The sequence below is a fragment of the Gossypium hirsutum genome, chromosome D01 (assembly GCF_007990345.1).
Source record: "Gossypium hirsutum isolate 1008001.06 chromosome D01, Gossypium_hirsutum_v2.1, whole genome shotgun sequence".
In the NCBI taxonomy this organism is placed as follows: domain Eukaryota; kingdom Viridiplantae; phylum Streptophyta; class Magnoliopsida; order Malvales; family Malvaceae; genus Gossypium; species Gossypium hirsutum.
Genome location: NC_053437.1, coordinates 57,760,370 through 57,775,940, shown reverse-complemented (window position 1 = coordinate 57,775,940; position 15,571 = coordinate 57,760,370). Strand labels below are relative to the sequence as shown.

General features: G+C 29.2%; 1 protein-coding gene and 1 non-coding gene across 2 annotated transcripts; one reads left to right on the top strand and one right to left on the bottom strand.

Moving 5' to 3' along the window:
- The first annotated feature begins 3,056 nt into the window (after positions 1–3,056).
- On the top strand, positions 3,057–3,772 carry LOC107921384 (organ-specific protein P4). Its single transcript, XM_016851244.2, has 2 exons — positions 3,057–3,218; positions 3,376–3,772. The coding sequence occupies exons 1-2, from the start codon at positions 3,174–3,176 to the stop codon at positions 3,655–3,657; spliced, it is 327 nt and encodes a 108-aa protein (XP_016706733.1). The 5' UTR covers positions 3,057–3,173; the 3' UTR covers positions 3,658–3,772.
- A 10,982-nt stretch (positions 3,773–14,754) lies between these two features.
- On the bottom strand, positions 14,755–14,860 carry LOC121214291 (small nucleolar RNA R71). The gene has a single exon (XR_005909875.1). It is a non-coding gene; the product is annotated as a small nucleolar RNA R71 (small nucleolar RNA).
- Between the last annotated feature and the right edge of the window lie 711 nt (positions 14,861–15,571).

Here is a 15,571-nt window from a genome sequence, read left to right as displayed (position 1 = left end):
TGATAGTGGCTCACTTTGAACCATCACGTGGTAGATGGCCAGAGGCTGAATCACTTCCTATCAAGCCCTTTTGTCTTTATTTTTTAATTGATTAAGTTATTACCAAATAATATAATTTATGTGTATTTTTGAAAAAAAATATTTTTGGGTAGAAGCTAAAAATCTTTAACTTTTGAAAAAAAAACATTTTGAGGCCAATTTTTTATTTAGAAGTATTTTTTCTTTCAAAAAGTAGTTTGTTTAAGAATATTTTTATCCTAAAAATACTTTTGAGAAGTATTCTTAAACTAAATCTTAGTTCATGTATCTCATATACGATAGTATCAGTCCTCTACATGATTTTCAATTGAATTTTGTTGATTATTTATTCCTTAATTTATATGCCCCTAATTTTTATTTTTTACTTTTTGACTACCTCTCTTTATCAATATTCTCATTGTGAATACTAATAACACAAATAATCACACTATGCTGATACAATTTAACCCCATCTCTCAGCTCTCATAAAGTTAACAAGGAATGTTAATTTCTCGTAATGGAAAGCGTAATTTTCGATGCTAATGCATTGGCACGATCTCTATATTTACTCTATCCCAAAAAGAAAAAAGAAAAGAAAGGTAGAAGTTTGTGATGGTGAATGAGGGTAGTGAGATAGAAATTCAGCAGAAGAGTTGACTTATGACACTGGTGTCCTAGTGCATAACGTACCCTGTTAGTAACATATACCACTAAAATCTTACTCATTTCTTCCCACAAATGATTAAAGTAACATCAAATGCCATTGTGTTTCGATGGTGGCCTATGTCTTGTCATCAAACATCCAACAAGGCTGTTGTTGTTGATTGACATCATAGCAAATTTACTCTCTTTGCAATAGCAATAACTTCTAGAAATCATTTTGACTAATTGTCAACAAAGGTGAAACATGTATATTCATAAAGATCACATTACCAGGGGCACCTAACTTCTTCCAAATATTCATTGAATCTTATACAGCACACAGTTTTTTGGACTTTGCACAATATATCATCATCAACATAACGTGGATAGAAATAGACCTTTTTTTCTTTTTCTTTTAAATTGCCTATAGTTTCACAATGTGAGTGCCTGACCCAAACCATTCCTACATTACACCACCGACAAGGTCATATATACACTTTCAAGCTTTACTTCATTCTTTGCTTCACAGCAAAATCATGGCCGGGTTGAGATTAAGTCGATGCAAAATTTTAAGTTTATTTTTTAGATTAAGTCAAATTAAGAGTTCTATTTGGTTCGCTCGTATTAAAATTTTTAAATTATTTTTTATATAAAAATAAATTTAAAAAATTATAATGCATCAAATACATTAAAATAAATATTTCTCAACAAATTTAAAAAAGTAAGATAGTTGCAACTTAACAAGCAAATGCATCTAAAATAATAGCAAAATTACTAATAAAATAAGAGTTATACAATATCTAAACAATAACAACAAAATAGTAACAATATAATAACTAAATGGCAGTAAAACAACAGCAAAAAAAAAAGTTTAGGTTTATTTAGGTCGGGCCAAATCCGAGCCAAAAAATTCTATCCGAGGCTCAGTCTATTTAAGAAACAAACATTATTTTTTGTTCAAACTCATTTTTCAGGCCTATATTTTTATCCAAATCCTTTAATTTTTCAGACGGACCTTTAAACCTAAGTGAGTAATCAGATCCATGATCATGTTTACAACAAAATAACCTAAATAAGGAATCCAACCCATTAAACTGTTTAGAACTACTTGCAAATTAAAGTACAATATTTAAAGTTTAGACACTAAATTAAATTTAAGGAAGAAGTTATTTTTCCCTCAATTAAGCAAAACAAATAGATGAAATTTAAAAGCTACAACTAGGGTTACATATATGTGTTGATATGCAAATGAAGTTTGACTTTGGCACATCAGGCCAAGGGAGTGTGATCACTACATAAGAAGTTAATAACCATATTAAAAATGTAAGATTAAAGAGAAAGATTCTGAGCATGGAAACCAAAAACAAATAAACAAAAAGGTGCAACTAGACAAATTCACTTTCATAAGCACAAAATGGAAAACAGTGTATCAAGTTTGACTTTAAGCCTGGATGCTATCTAATCTCTTTGAAAAATTTTCTCCCATTTTTCTTTTTTCAATCTTTGTTCACAGTGTCAGCCAATTCCCAATTCCCACTGCACTTTGTTGTTTAGTCTTTTGTAGCTGGTCAGTTGAGAATCAACAATAGGATCATGCAAAAGTTGCGAACAAAGAAACCCACCTTCAATATTAATAAAATAATTACCTGTACAGGATATATATCTTTGAAGGGAAATTATTTGATATATGATTAGTGAAATTTTTAGACTTTATAAGGAGAGTCACGGGTTGACATGTATCTTATAGTAAATTATTTATAAAATAATTATTTTAGAAAAAATATACATGCCAATTTTTTAAGACTACTTGTGGAACAAAAAAAGTACATTGTTAGTGTATCAAATACTCACGTATACTTAAATTTCAACATTTCTATATTGTATCTTACCTAATAATTAATTTATTAAGGTATAAAGCAACATCTAGTCTTTAAACTTTTTTTGTCCACGTTAATCTTAGAACTTAGTAACTTTTCTCACGTTAGTTTTGGAACTTGACAATTTTTTTAAAATTTTGGTCATGTATAACGTGTCACATAAAAAACTTAGATGATGATGTTTCAAGAATCTTAGAATGTCATGTTATCACAAGAACCAAAATTGAAATAAATCTTATTTAAGCGAATGAGAATTATTAAGTCAATAAAACAATAAAAAAAAAGATTTTCTGGTCCTTAACAACCTCCCTTAATTAGTGTTTGGTACATCATCAGTCTCTAAATGGAAGCGCCATTTAAAAATGAGACCACAAATTGCTTAATTTAATCAAAAGGCATGAAAACATAAGTACAATTAGTTGACACATAACCCTTAGCAACGAAGGCTTAGCTTAATTAACTTACACATGCTATTTGTTTTACTTGTTTCTTTCTATAAAACGGTGAAGTAGAATAAAAGAAATCACTTTTTTGTCCTCTGCAAATGGCCTATAAAATGGGGTTAGGGAGTTTTTAGCAGCTACAACACACAACAGCAAAAACAATCTAACTCAGCTTCAACAGGCTACCAATGACATGAAGACTCTCTTTTTTTTCTTCATTTTCTGCTCTTTTCTCCTGGTAAGCAGTATTTCATGTGTAATCTTAGTGGTCAGCAGCAACTGATCTAGTGAAAAAAATTACCCAGTTTCTTTATTATGTTCCCATGAAGTTTTCATTTAGTTTGTATTTATCAATCTTTTCATGTGTGTTTGATCTTTTTTTATTGAATATATAGTACGGAAACCTCAACCATGCAAGAAAGGAACCAAGGGATTATTGGAAAAGTGTAATGAAGGAGCAGCCCATACCAGAAGCAATCCAGGGCCTTTTACATCAAGATGAAGCTTCGGCTATGGATTCTGAGAACTTTGTCAAGGATTTCGATAGCCGGCATAGCTTTATAATATACCACAGTAATCTGAAACACAAAGAAGAAGAAGATAAGACTTATGTGAAGGACTTGAAGAATCAGAAACAACATAAATCTGAAAAAAAGAACCAGACAGAAAAACCTTGAATTAATGGAGTGGTGGGTTTCATATATATATAAATATATGTATATGTAACTGGATGTGATTTGAGCTCTGTTGTTGGGATTGTTAAACTTGAAGTTTCCTTTGTTATTATTTGAATCTTGGTCTTGATCAACTATATATATAGTTAAGAGAAAATGCAGAAGAAGATAGGCTAATTCAAGCAAATTGATTTACTGTTAAACAAAGTGTTATATATAATTATAATATAAATAATCTAATTTAAGTACTAAAAAAGGAACCTATCTTCGTTACCTCGAAACTAGAAAGGATTTATCTTTATTATCTTCTTCCGCTCTTCTACTAGACTAGGGGATTTTTCCCTACTTTTGTCACCACCGTTAGTACCGTGTATCAACACAAAACCAAATACATGGACATTCAAATCAAACTATACAAACTAACATGTAATTTGAGGTTCACAATTAGAGTTAGACGGTTGAAAGTAATAGAATATGATTTATTTATTTATTTATTTAAAGAAAATATAGATTTTTTTCAAAAATAAAAAATTTCACAACCTAATTATTCATCATAATATAAATATTAATTATAAATCAAATAGCATAATAATAAATTTATCATCTAATATTTACCTTTTTATCTTTTTAATCCCTATCTTTTTTTATACATCACTTTAAAACATATTCAAATTGTTATATTTTTAGACAAAAACATTGATTAGATCCAAGGGCGAAACTAGAAAAGTTTGTTAAGAAGAGTCGAAAATAAATTGTAATTTTTATGATAGAAAAATGTAATTTCATCATTTTAATAGACCTTATCTTTATAATTTTTAAAAGATTAAATCAAATTTTTATATTTTTAGTGGGGCCAAAATGTAATTTTACTTTTATTGATTTAAAATTTTAAAAATCTTAAATGAACCATATGAAAAAAATTTGTTTTACGGGGACCGGAGCCCTGTCAGTCCCCTGAATTTTGCCACCGACTAGATCACTAAAATTTTAACAGAGCCGTGGTTGTTGTGTGATAAGTGTACTTCATAAAATTTTAAAAATCAACGCAGCCATAATAATAATTTGATAACATTTTTTATTAAAAAAATAAGTTGATTAAATTTTAAATATAAAAAATTAAAGTGATAAAAAAATTATCACAAATGTAAAAAGAATAAAAAAATTAAACTCATCACTTTTTCAATAAAAAACCTAAAAAAATCCTAAAAATACCAGAACTTTGTGGGTCACCTGCACATTCTATAGAGATAAAACCCAACATTGTTTAAAAATTAGTCCAATAACATTTCAAAACCTATTAGAGCCCAACCGCACTTATATTATTTATACTATACTATTTAATAAGTATTTTATTCATCAACTCGATTAACTCAAAATTTTTTTTATTTGATTCGATTGAACACTCACCCCTACTATTTAAGGGTATTTTAGTCTTTCTATTTCAACAAAAATTAATTAAAATATGCATATTGTGGAATTTGAACCTATGCCAATTAATATAGTACAATTTCATGTACTTTTATAATTAATTAATTAATTTTAACCATACCTTTTATTATTTATTGTGTATTACTACTCATATACATATGATAAGATTTCTAATAAATTGTTTAAAGACGTCACTACCTTCTCCTCTACCTTCTTATACATGTTCTTTATTTTCTTTTCCATTCGAACCCTAATTCTTGGTTACCAAATGAAAATGAGTATTAATCATTTAAAAAAAACAGTTAAATTAAATATTATAGGCTTATTCTTCGAATATAACCTAAAATATTACGAGTTTATTTTAACATAATAAGAATATAAAAATTTACCTAAATAAAAAATAAAGTTAAAAGTTTTTATTAATTATTTTACTCTTTGAACCGCATGCATTTCAATAATTTTGATGCATTTGCATATATATATATATATATATGTTTATTTCAATTATAATATTTCATTCTCTACTTACCTAAATCAAAATCACAAATGTATAAGCTCTTGTTGAATGTGAACAATGCCATTTAAGTTTTAGTTTTAGTTGAATTTGAATAGTTATTTTTGTTAATGTAAAAGGACACGTACGGATTTAAGTCTTATAAAACATATTATCCTCCTATTTATGGATTGAAGAGAAACTATGGATAATTTTAAGTATTGTGTCAAAAAAATCATATAAACAAATAATTATGAATTATGATGGGTCAACGCAAAAATAAGTCAACGGCATCTTCTCATTTGTTTGTTAGAACAAGTTTAGACAAGTGAAAAAGTCGGTTAAAAGGATTGGCATGCATGATAAACCCCATAGAAGAAAGAAAAAACAAAGTGATTTGTTCTGCCTAAAAAAATTACCTCTCAAACCGGCCAAGATCCATCTCATGAGTCGGACACGATCAGATGAGACGAGGGGAAGTGTTTGGTTGATGGGAATGAAGCCTGGTCCGACATCATATAGGGCTATGTATGTATGCACATGTAGATATTAGCCGAACCCTAAATGACCTCGAGCCAAACAACATTCCCATCAACCCTTTCGCTTCATCATTTTATCAAGGAAATTATATAGAGGCGTATAATGAAAATGTAGTTTTGGCTGAATGACTGCAGGTTCGATACCTTTCACTTTCATCGACCCACCCAGCAAACGTTCCTCTGAAAAACAACCCCGTTCTTCATCCCTATCGACTTCAACCCAACCCTGTGACACTTGACAGAAAATGAAGAAAAAAGAAAGTAAAGTAAAAGCCCAAATTTTGTTTTTGTTTTTAGCCTTGGGAAAACCCTACCCTACGGGTATTTATAGAGAGAAAAGGAAGGTTACCGTAAGCTTCCCTGACATCTCTCATTCAATTACTTCTACAAAAGGGTCTTATTCTGAATTTCACCCTTTTAGTTTTCAAAAATTGAGATTTTAGTCCCTTTCATTTAATTTGTTAAAATTGGATCTACGTAGTTTACAAAAATCGAAAAGTTAGCCTACTAGGTAACATTGCTAAACTTTATCATTAAATGGCAACCTGAAAATTAGTAGTTTAACAATTTACACAATTTATATGCATAGAATTAAAAAAAATGCAACAAATTAATAAAAATCCACAATTGATTTCATATATGAAATATCTCCACACACTTATCTAGGGGTCAAAAAGACAAACTGATTTTTCTTTTCCAATTTTTTTGGTATTATTTTTATTACAATTAATGGTATGAACGTTTTGTCTTTGGAAATTGAGAATTTGAGAGTTGAGAGTGGGGAGGGTGGCGAGGCCGAGGGCCTGAGGCTGGTCAAACGCTTGATCCATCCTGTGACTTGTACTAAATACTACATGACTTTATATTGGTATTAGGTCAAAGCATGACAAGATGAAGCAGTAAAAGTAAAAATCCAAAGAAAGAAACAAAAAAACATGTTGGATAATTTAATTTTATGTTTGGTCTGTCACAGGCTGTTTAGATTCTTAAAACGTAGCATGCACTGCTCTTTCCAATGTATAAAACTATCACATGATTAGTTCAAATTTTTGTACCAATATCCTCCCACCTTTCAACTACGTTCTACTACCATTTTCAACCTTTTACTCTTACCTTACCCCTTTTTTCACTATCTTTTATTCATTTAAGTCCATCTCATAACACAAGTTCCAACAAAGGTTAACCTTCTTAACCAAGGAAAGCATCAATATACTTTTATCGAATATGTGATCACTTTTTTTTTTCATTTAAATTATTTGTAAGATATAAAAAATTAATGATTAATCGATTAAATCTTAATTCGATTAACATGAATATTATTATTGATGCATGAAAATGTATAACTTCGAAACTTTGGAACTCAAAAGTTGTTAAGCTATTATGGCATAGTGGTAGAGGGTAAGTTTTCAAAAGAGAAGCCCATTAAAGTTTTATTTCATCTGTTTCATCATTGCCTTATAATTGGACTTGGAAAACACAAACAGACAAACGTCTACAACCTTTTATCATTCCAATGAGTTATATTCTTTTATCGGTAAAATATTATGGAGGTAGTTTTATTAAAGATTGCTCTATTAAAAAAAATTTTATTTTCAACTTTATTTACGGAAATAGGTCACTTAAAATATTATTTATTGGAATTGGCTTAAAAACATAAAATGCTTCCACGTAGGCGCATTTTAAAGAGAAATTATAGAAAAAAGCTCCCTCGAGGAAGCACTTTTGCTGAAATGGCAAAAATGCTTCCTCAAGGGAATTTTTTGCCCGTATGTTTTCTTGGGTTTTTTAGATATTTGTATGTTAGGATTTAGGGGTTTTTTGTTTTTGAAAGAAATAAATTAGGATTTTTGAAAAAATAAACCCTAATTTATTTATTTTTCCAAAAACATAAACCCTAAAACTTTAAAACCCTAAACCCTAACATACAAATATCCCAAATTCTAGAAAAAAACATGGGCAAAAAAGGTCCCTCGAGGAAGTGCTTTTGCCATGTCAGCAAATATGCTTCCACGTCAGCGCACTTTTGCTGACATGGCAAAAGCGCTTCATCAAGGGAGCTTTTTTTTGCAATATTTCTCCTTAAAACGTGCCTACGTGGAAGCGTTTTGTGTTTTTTGGCCCATTCCGGTAGGTAATGTTTTAAGTGGCTCATTTCCATAAATAATGTTAGAAATGAGTTTTTTTTTAGTAAAATACTCTTTATTAAAGGTTAAATTGTATTTTGTCATTTTTATTTAAAAACAAATAAAGTAATTTATGTGCGTTATATTAAAGAATAAATTGTCTTTCTATTAAAAATCTTATCTATTTCTATCGTTTAAATGTTGGCATGACTGACAAAGCAACTAAATAAATATGTATGGTATGTCATGTGTATCTCATGCTGACGTCGATAAATATTTAAAAGGTACAATGACTTATTTGACCCTCTAATTTTACAAAGAAAATGTCATTTTAGCCCTCATTTAATTTTTGTCTCTTTTAGCCCTTAAACTTATGATATTTGTCAAATCACCTCAAAATGAATAGAAAAGTTCATATTTGTTAACTTTGCTGACGTGGCATTCACGTAGATATCACGTCGGTAATTAATTAATTTTTTAATTTTAAAAATTCAGAAAAAATATTTTTAAAATTATAAATTATAAAAAATTATTTTCAATATTTTTATTTTAAAAAAATTAATTAATTGCTAACGTGGACTGTAATGTGGATGTCACATCAGTAAAGTTAACAAATGTTAACTTTTACATCCATTTTTAGGTAATTTGACAAAAAATGTAAGTTTAAGGGCCAAAAGAGATAAAAAATTAAATGCATGCAGGCTAAAATGATTTTTTTTGGTAAAGTTGAAGAGCCAAATAAATCATTGTGCCTATTTAACAATTAAAAATATTTTTTTAAAAAAAATTAATAATTATTTAAAAAACCATGTCTATAATAAACATGGATAAATGATGGTCTAAATTCATTTTAGATGTGTTTTTTTAAAGTAATTGTAAAAGATTATAGAAAATTATTTAAAACAACATTGTCGAAGTTAATTCTGGCCTAGTTTCTTAAATAATTATTAAATATTTTTAATTTATCATTTCTTATAGTTCTTAATAATTTTTTTAATTTGTACCAAAAATTAAATTTTAAATGGCTTTCTATATTTTATAATTATTCGAAAAACCATGTCCAAGATATACCTAACAAATAGTTGTCCAGTTCAAATGAATATGGACAAATGTTCATGTTCATCATAGATATGGTTATTGTAAATAATGATATAAAAAATTTTAAGATTTTTTAAAATTTTAAAATATAGTCACGTCATCATAAGGTACATGTGACATTTTATGTATCACTGTCTGGTTGCTCCATTAACCACGTCAACACTAAATGATAGAAATTGATAAATATTTTTAACAAAATGATGAATCTCTTTGATCTAATGTATAAAAAATTAATTTGTCCATTTTAAAATAGAGTGAGTAAAATGCAATCCAACTTCTAATACAAAGGGCCTCCATGGTACTCGTACATTTTTTTCCCTTTAACATAAGTTTTTTAATGTTTTTTTTTCTTTTGAAAAATATTGTACTACATATATTTATACTTATACTTAAGGTTTTGTTTGAGTTAGTATCACGAATTAATTAAACACCAATTCAATTAAAAAATTATTAAAACGATATTTTTTTTACAAAATAATAAATAACTATGAGAATATATGTGTGTGTTTTTTATTAAATAAATCTAAAAAATAAATACACATGATAAGCTTTCATCAAGATTTTTTTTAGAATTTATTTTCTCTTTTTGAAAAGTATAAAACGATGAGTAACATGATGTTTAGATAAAAATCAAATTGAAGAACCAAATATCGTTATACTAATAAGAAATTTTTATTTTATTTTTAAAAATATTAAAATATTGATCTTAAATATTATAATTTTCAATACTATTTTTTTATATGAAGCTTAAAATTACATATAACCCTTCCTTAACCCTTAAATAATAGGGTAAACGCGTTCAAACACGCCTGAACTTGAGCCTTTCTGCATTGGTAACAATACCAATGCCAACTAAACTAACACTCAATCAAGATAATTTTTAATATTATTAAACATACATATTTATATTTAACAATATATAATAAATTTTTAATATGGGGAGGGATCCTCTTTCATGGTGTAAAAACTAAAGTAATTGTACACACTTCCGTAATTATTTATATGATTAATATTTTAATAATTCAACCATTGATTTTATCAATATAATTGTACTTGTCATCCATGTAAAATTTCAAACCCGTCCAATATCTCCACCATATTGATATAAAATATTCTATATATTAATAAATATTAAACGGTTTGTTTATTTTTTTTTACATAGAACAAATTATTAGAAATTTTAAATTTACATCAAATTTGACATGCATGATCTACATAAATAGACCATGAAATATAATGGTTGGATCATTAAAATATTAATCATATAAATAGCTACGAAAGTGTGTAAAACTACTTTAGTTTTTACACTAAGTGGATCCCTCCTCTTCTAATATAATTAATTATTTTAACAAAATTATCTCTACTATTATTAAAGTCATGACTGAGTTTAGTGTTGCCATGAGCCAAATGGCAACAACTAAGTTAAGAAAATTACGAAAATAACCTTACACATTTTAAATGATTTATATTATTATGAGAGTATTTGACTTTTTTATTTTAAAAAATTAATAAAAAATTACAAATATTGAAATTTAAACACATGCCATTAAAAACAAGAAAACCTCAACTCTATCATTACAACCGAAGTTTTGTTTTATACATTTTAATATCAAGGCATATAGATAAATTTAGCTCCTAACATTTACTCATTTGGTCATTTTGACTCTCAATGTAATGACCTGAAATTTAGTGGTGTCAGAAATTACGGTTTTAGGATCTCATTTCCATAAATATTAATATTTAATATTTACGTGTATAATATATTGTTATATTAAAGTTTGGTCCAATAATTTCTTCCAAATTAATAGTTAATTAAGGCTTAGGGACTAAATCATAAAGTCCAATCGCTATAAATTTTTAAATGGCCAAAGGTTTAGGGACCTAATTAGTAAATAGCCAAAAGTCCAAAAATAGATTATTGGTGATGGTGGATGATGGTGGCATGGTTATTGGACATTTTAATGATTAATTAATCTAAATTAAACATTATTACTAAAGTTAATTAAGACTTAATTACACTATAGATAACAAAAACAAGTAGAAAGAAATAGATTGTGTTATCTTCTTCATCTTTCTTAACCGATTCCTTAGGGAGAAAATAAGAGAAACATTCTTAAAGCTAAATTATTTGGCCATTGATTTAGCTAAAGATGACGTCGGGCTATCGAGAGGAAAAGGAAATATGAGAGTCGATGGCAAGTGACACAGCTTTCTGTTTGTATTTTTATGATCCGAGATCAATCTAATTATTGCATATTCATGTTAAATCGCACGATTTAGTAATGAGATGAGTATATAATACTTTTATGAATTAAATTATGGTGATAGATATGGAATATCGAGATACAAGACTAAATTAGATAAAATAGAAAGTAGTATGATTTAATTGATATATGACACCTAATAGGAAATTGAGTTGAAACATGTCATATATTGTATTGAAATGGTGAATTGATGATGAATTGAGAATGACAGGATTGTGATTTGAACTATACGATGAAATTGGAAATTGGTTACCCAATTAACTATACGAGTTTATGTTGGGAAATGTGCTCATATTTTAGTAAACATGTAAGTGTTTTCTATATATTTGAATGAAGAATAAATAAATTTCACATTTCACTATTAATTATTAAGAAAAACACAATGGTGACAATGAGATAAAATAGGATTGTATTGAGTGAAAGGAATTAACTTAAAAGAATCAAGGATATCATATGAGGGTAACACATACATGACGAGGTCATTGGACAAAGCAGTTGGATGAATTGCTTTCGTAAAGAGTATACAATAAGGAGTTTTCAACCATGGTACTTCTTGTAGACTAACTCCATGATTAAGTAAATTGTAAATTATCGGAATGATGCTTCTGGATATGATTACAATTATTAAAGCCTAATTGTATATGTTTGATTGGTCCCTCCGCTAGCTCAACAAAAGCTCGATCGGAGTACATTTGAATCAAAACAAAATTCTATGACTTTGGAAATAATTTAATTAAGTCAATTTATTCGATGTAGAATTAAATTAGGCGATCATGAGAATTGTTCAACTAGAGAATTTGATTAAAGAATTTCCTTGAAAAAGTAATTTGGAAAATCTTAATATTTTTTGAAAAATTAATTTTAATCAAGTAAAATTAAATTAATCAAATTAATTAAAATTAATATGATATTTGTGGAAATTAATTTTCAAGTCAGGCAATTGGTTCAATGGGTAATTGAACTTGAAAATTGGACTTAAAAATTGGACTTGAAATCGAAAATTAGAACCGAGAACCAAAAATCAAAATTGGGACTCAAAACTGATCGAACTGGGCCTGATATATGAAACTAGGCCAATGGTTCAACTGATGGTTGGACTGGACCAAACCAGTAGCAGTCGAACAGACTTAGGGTGTCATGAGGGTGTCGCGCCAGCACCACCCAGTAGTGCTTGCGGATGCGACAATGACATTCCAATGGCCGACTAATGGTTGAGTAGTGGTTGAGTAGTGGAAAAATTACGCTCCTACTGGGACTCTACCGGATAACTTGATTTCAGATTAATTATTCCAAAAATAATATTATTTTAATAATTTTAATATTAAATTTAATTTAATACTTATATTAATAGTATTTTATTAATTTAATATTAAAGTGGTTATCTTAATATTAAATTTAATTTAATATTTAACTTGTAGATAAATATTTTATTAATTTAATAGATTTAATATTAAATTTAATCTATATAATAAAATATAATAAATATTTTTTTTTATTTTTTTATTTTAAGATATTTTTAAAATAAATTTTTGGGGTTTATTAAAAAAATGGGCCGAGCCGGGCCGAGCTTAGGAATTTTTTCCTGGGCCAGGCCTAGACAAAATTTTAGGCCCATATCTCGGGCCGGGCTGGGCCAGGGCTAGGATGCGGGCCAAAAAAAATTTTGGGCCTAGCCCGAACCAAGCCCAACTCGACCTATGAACACCTCTAGTTTGCAGGGGTTTTATGTAAAAATAAGCAGAAATACTATCGAAATTTTTCAAAAAAATTTTACGAAAAATTTTTCGGAATACTCGAACAAATTCCGTTCTACTTTTAATACATGTTTTGGGCTTCGGGAGTCCATTATAGGGATTTAATTATTAAATTATACTATGAATGTTATTTTAATTGTGAATTATTCGTAAGTTGTCTGATAGGTCTGGTAATGCCTCGTAACCCTGTTCCGGCGACGATTTGGGATTAGGGGGTGTTACAAGTCCAGCCACCGGTTAGACCATTAGCTCGTTTTCACATACTAGGCCCGGTTCGACCAATTAATTTCTAAAAATGTCATATTAATTTTAACTATTTTGATTAATTTAATTTTTCCAAAAAACCACTAAGATTTTCCAAATTAATTTTTCAAGAAAATTCTTTAATCAAATTCTCTATTTGAACAATTGTAACACCCCATACCCGGTCTAGTTGCCAGACCCGAGCTATAGGATGTTACTACATTAAACTGGAACATTTATAACAATTTAATCATTATCATTCAATAAATCAAAATATTCAAGTTAAGTTCATGTTAAACATACATTACAAACAAAACCGAGTCTCAAACCTGACTCGTATACTTGCGAATACTATTTGTTCACATCTTTTGCACAGGATTTCTCCTTTAGATATTAGTATGTCTGAAGACGATCAAGTTGTTGGCGTCGTTGCTTGGGAGGCATGTCACTATATTAGTTTTAATTTTTTTCATTTTAATAGACTAATTAGGAAGTTTTTAGGTTATAGTTACGAATTTAAATTTCTTTTCTACTAATTTTATCTTTTTGGGTTAGTGTATTACTCATAGTAGGGGACACCTATAAAGTCAACCACAGATCCAAAAAGAATTATCTGAAGGAATCGTTGACAACAACAGTAATAATAGCAGCAACAGACACAGAACACACCACCTACTATGGGAAACTTATCTCGCGAAAATTCGCTATTCGACGAAGCCAACGCTAACCCACCAAACTTACCACCACCATTACAGTTACCCACAAATTTAAACATGGCATGTAATAAGAGCACTCTAAGAGAATATGCGCTACCAAATATGGATATGATTCGAGGGAGCATAACGAGGCCAATTATCACGGCCAATAATTTCTATATTAAGCCAACCATGATCCAGACGATCCAGAATAATGTGCAGTTTCACGAAACAATGATAGAGGATCCGAGTCAGCATTTAAAACAGTTCCTCAAGCTTTGTGGTACCTTCAAATTCAATGGGGTCACTGATGATGCTATTCATCTTTGGTTGTTCCCATTTTTATTAATCGGTAACGCCTTTTCTTGGCTAGATTCGCAGGCACCAAGATCAATCACGACATGGGACAAACTCGCAAGAAATAAATTCCTACAAAAGTTTTTTCCCATCAACAAAACAATTTAGTTAAGAAAGGAAATTTTGATGTTTAAGCAGTTAAAAAGAGAAAGTCGTCACGAAGCATGAGAGGGTTTCAAAACATTAATTCAGAAGTGCCTACATCACAGATTGCCTGAATGGTTATGACTGTAACTTTTTACAACGGGTTAGATGTACATTCGAGGTCAGGATTAGATGAGCAACAAGAGGAGCTTTGATAAGCAGAACGTACGAGGATGCGTACAACTTAATAGAAAGTATGGCAATGAATTACTGCCAATGGCCAACTGAACGTTATACATATGGCAAAAGACCATCAACGATGAAGGCTATCTAGGAAGATGACTAATACCAACAATTACTGGATAGAATTAATCGAATAGAAGTTGAAAAGGCTGTATCGGATATTTATGGAAGAGACAAACCACTCTTCCACTATATTAATAATCTTACTAATGATGTGAACTATATCGAAAATAGGGGTGAAAATTCCTATTCAAATACATACAATCCCAAATGGAGAGATCATCTGAACTTAAGATAGGGAGGAAACCAATGAGGAGGTAATAACTCAAATCAAGTTAAAAACATTAATTATCAACCTCCTTATTTGTAGAACCCTCAAGACAAGGCCAACGCGAATGACCATATTGTATGTGGCCAACGTCTGGATAAAATAGAGAAGGAAATGCAGTCAATGAGAACAGATGTGAAACAGGTGTAGTCTAAGTGCACCAACTCAAGAAGAACATTGACTAAACTTGAAGATCAAATGAGCCAATTGATGAGTATGATGGGTGACATAATGTTAAACATGCATTAAAATCAAAATCGAGTCTCAA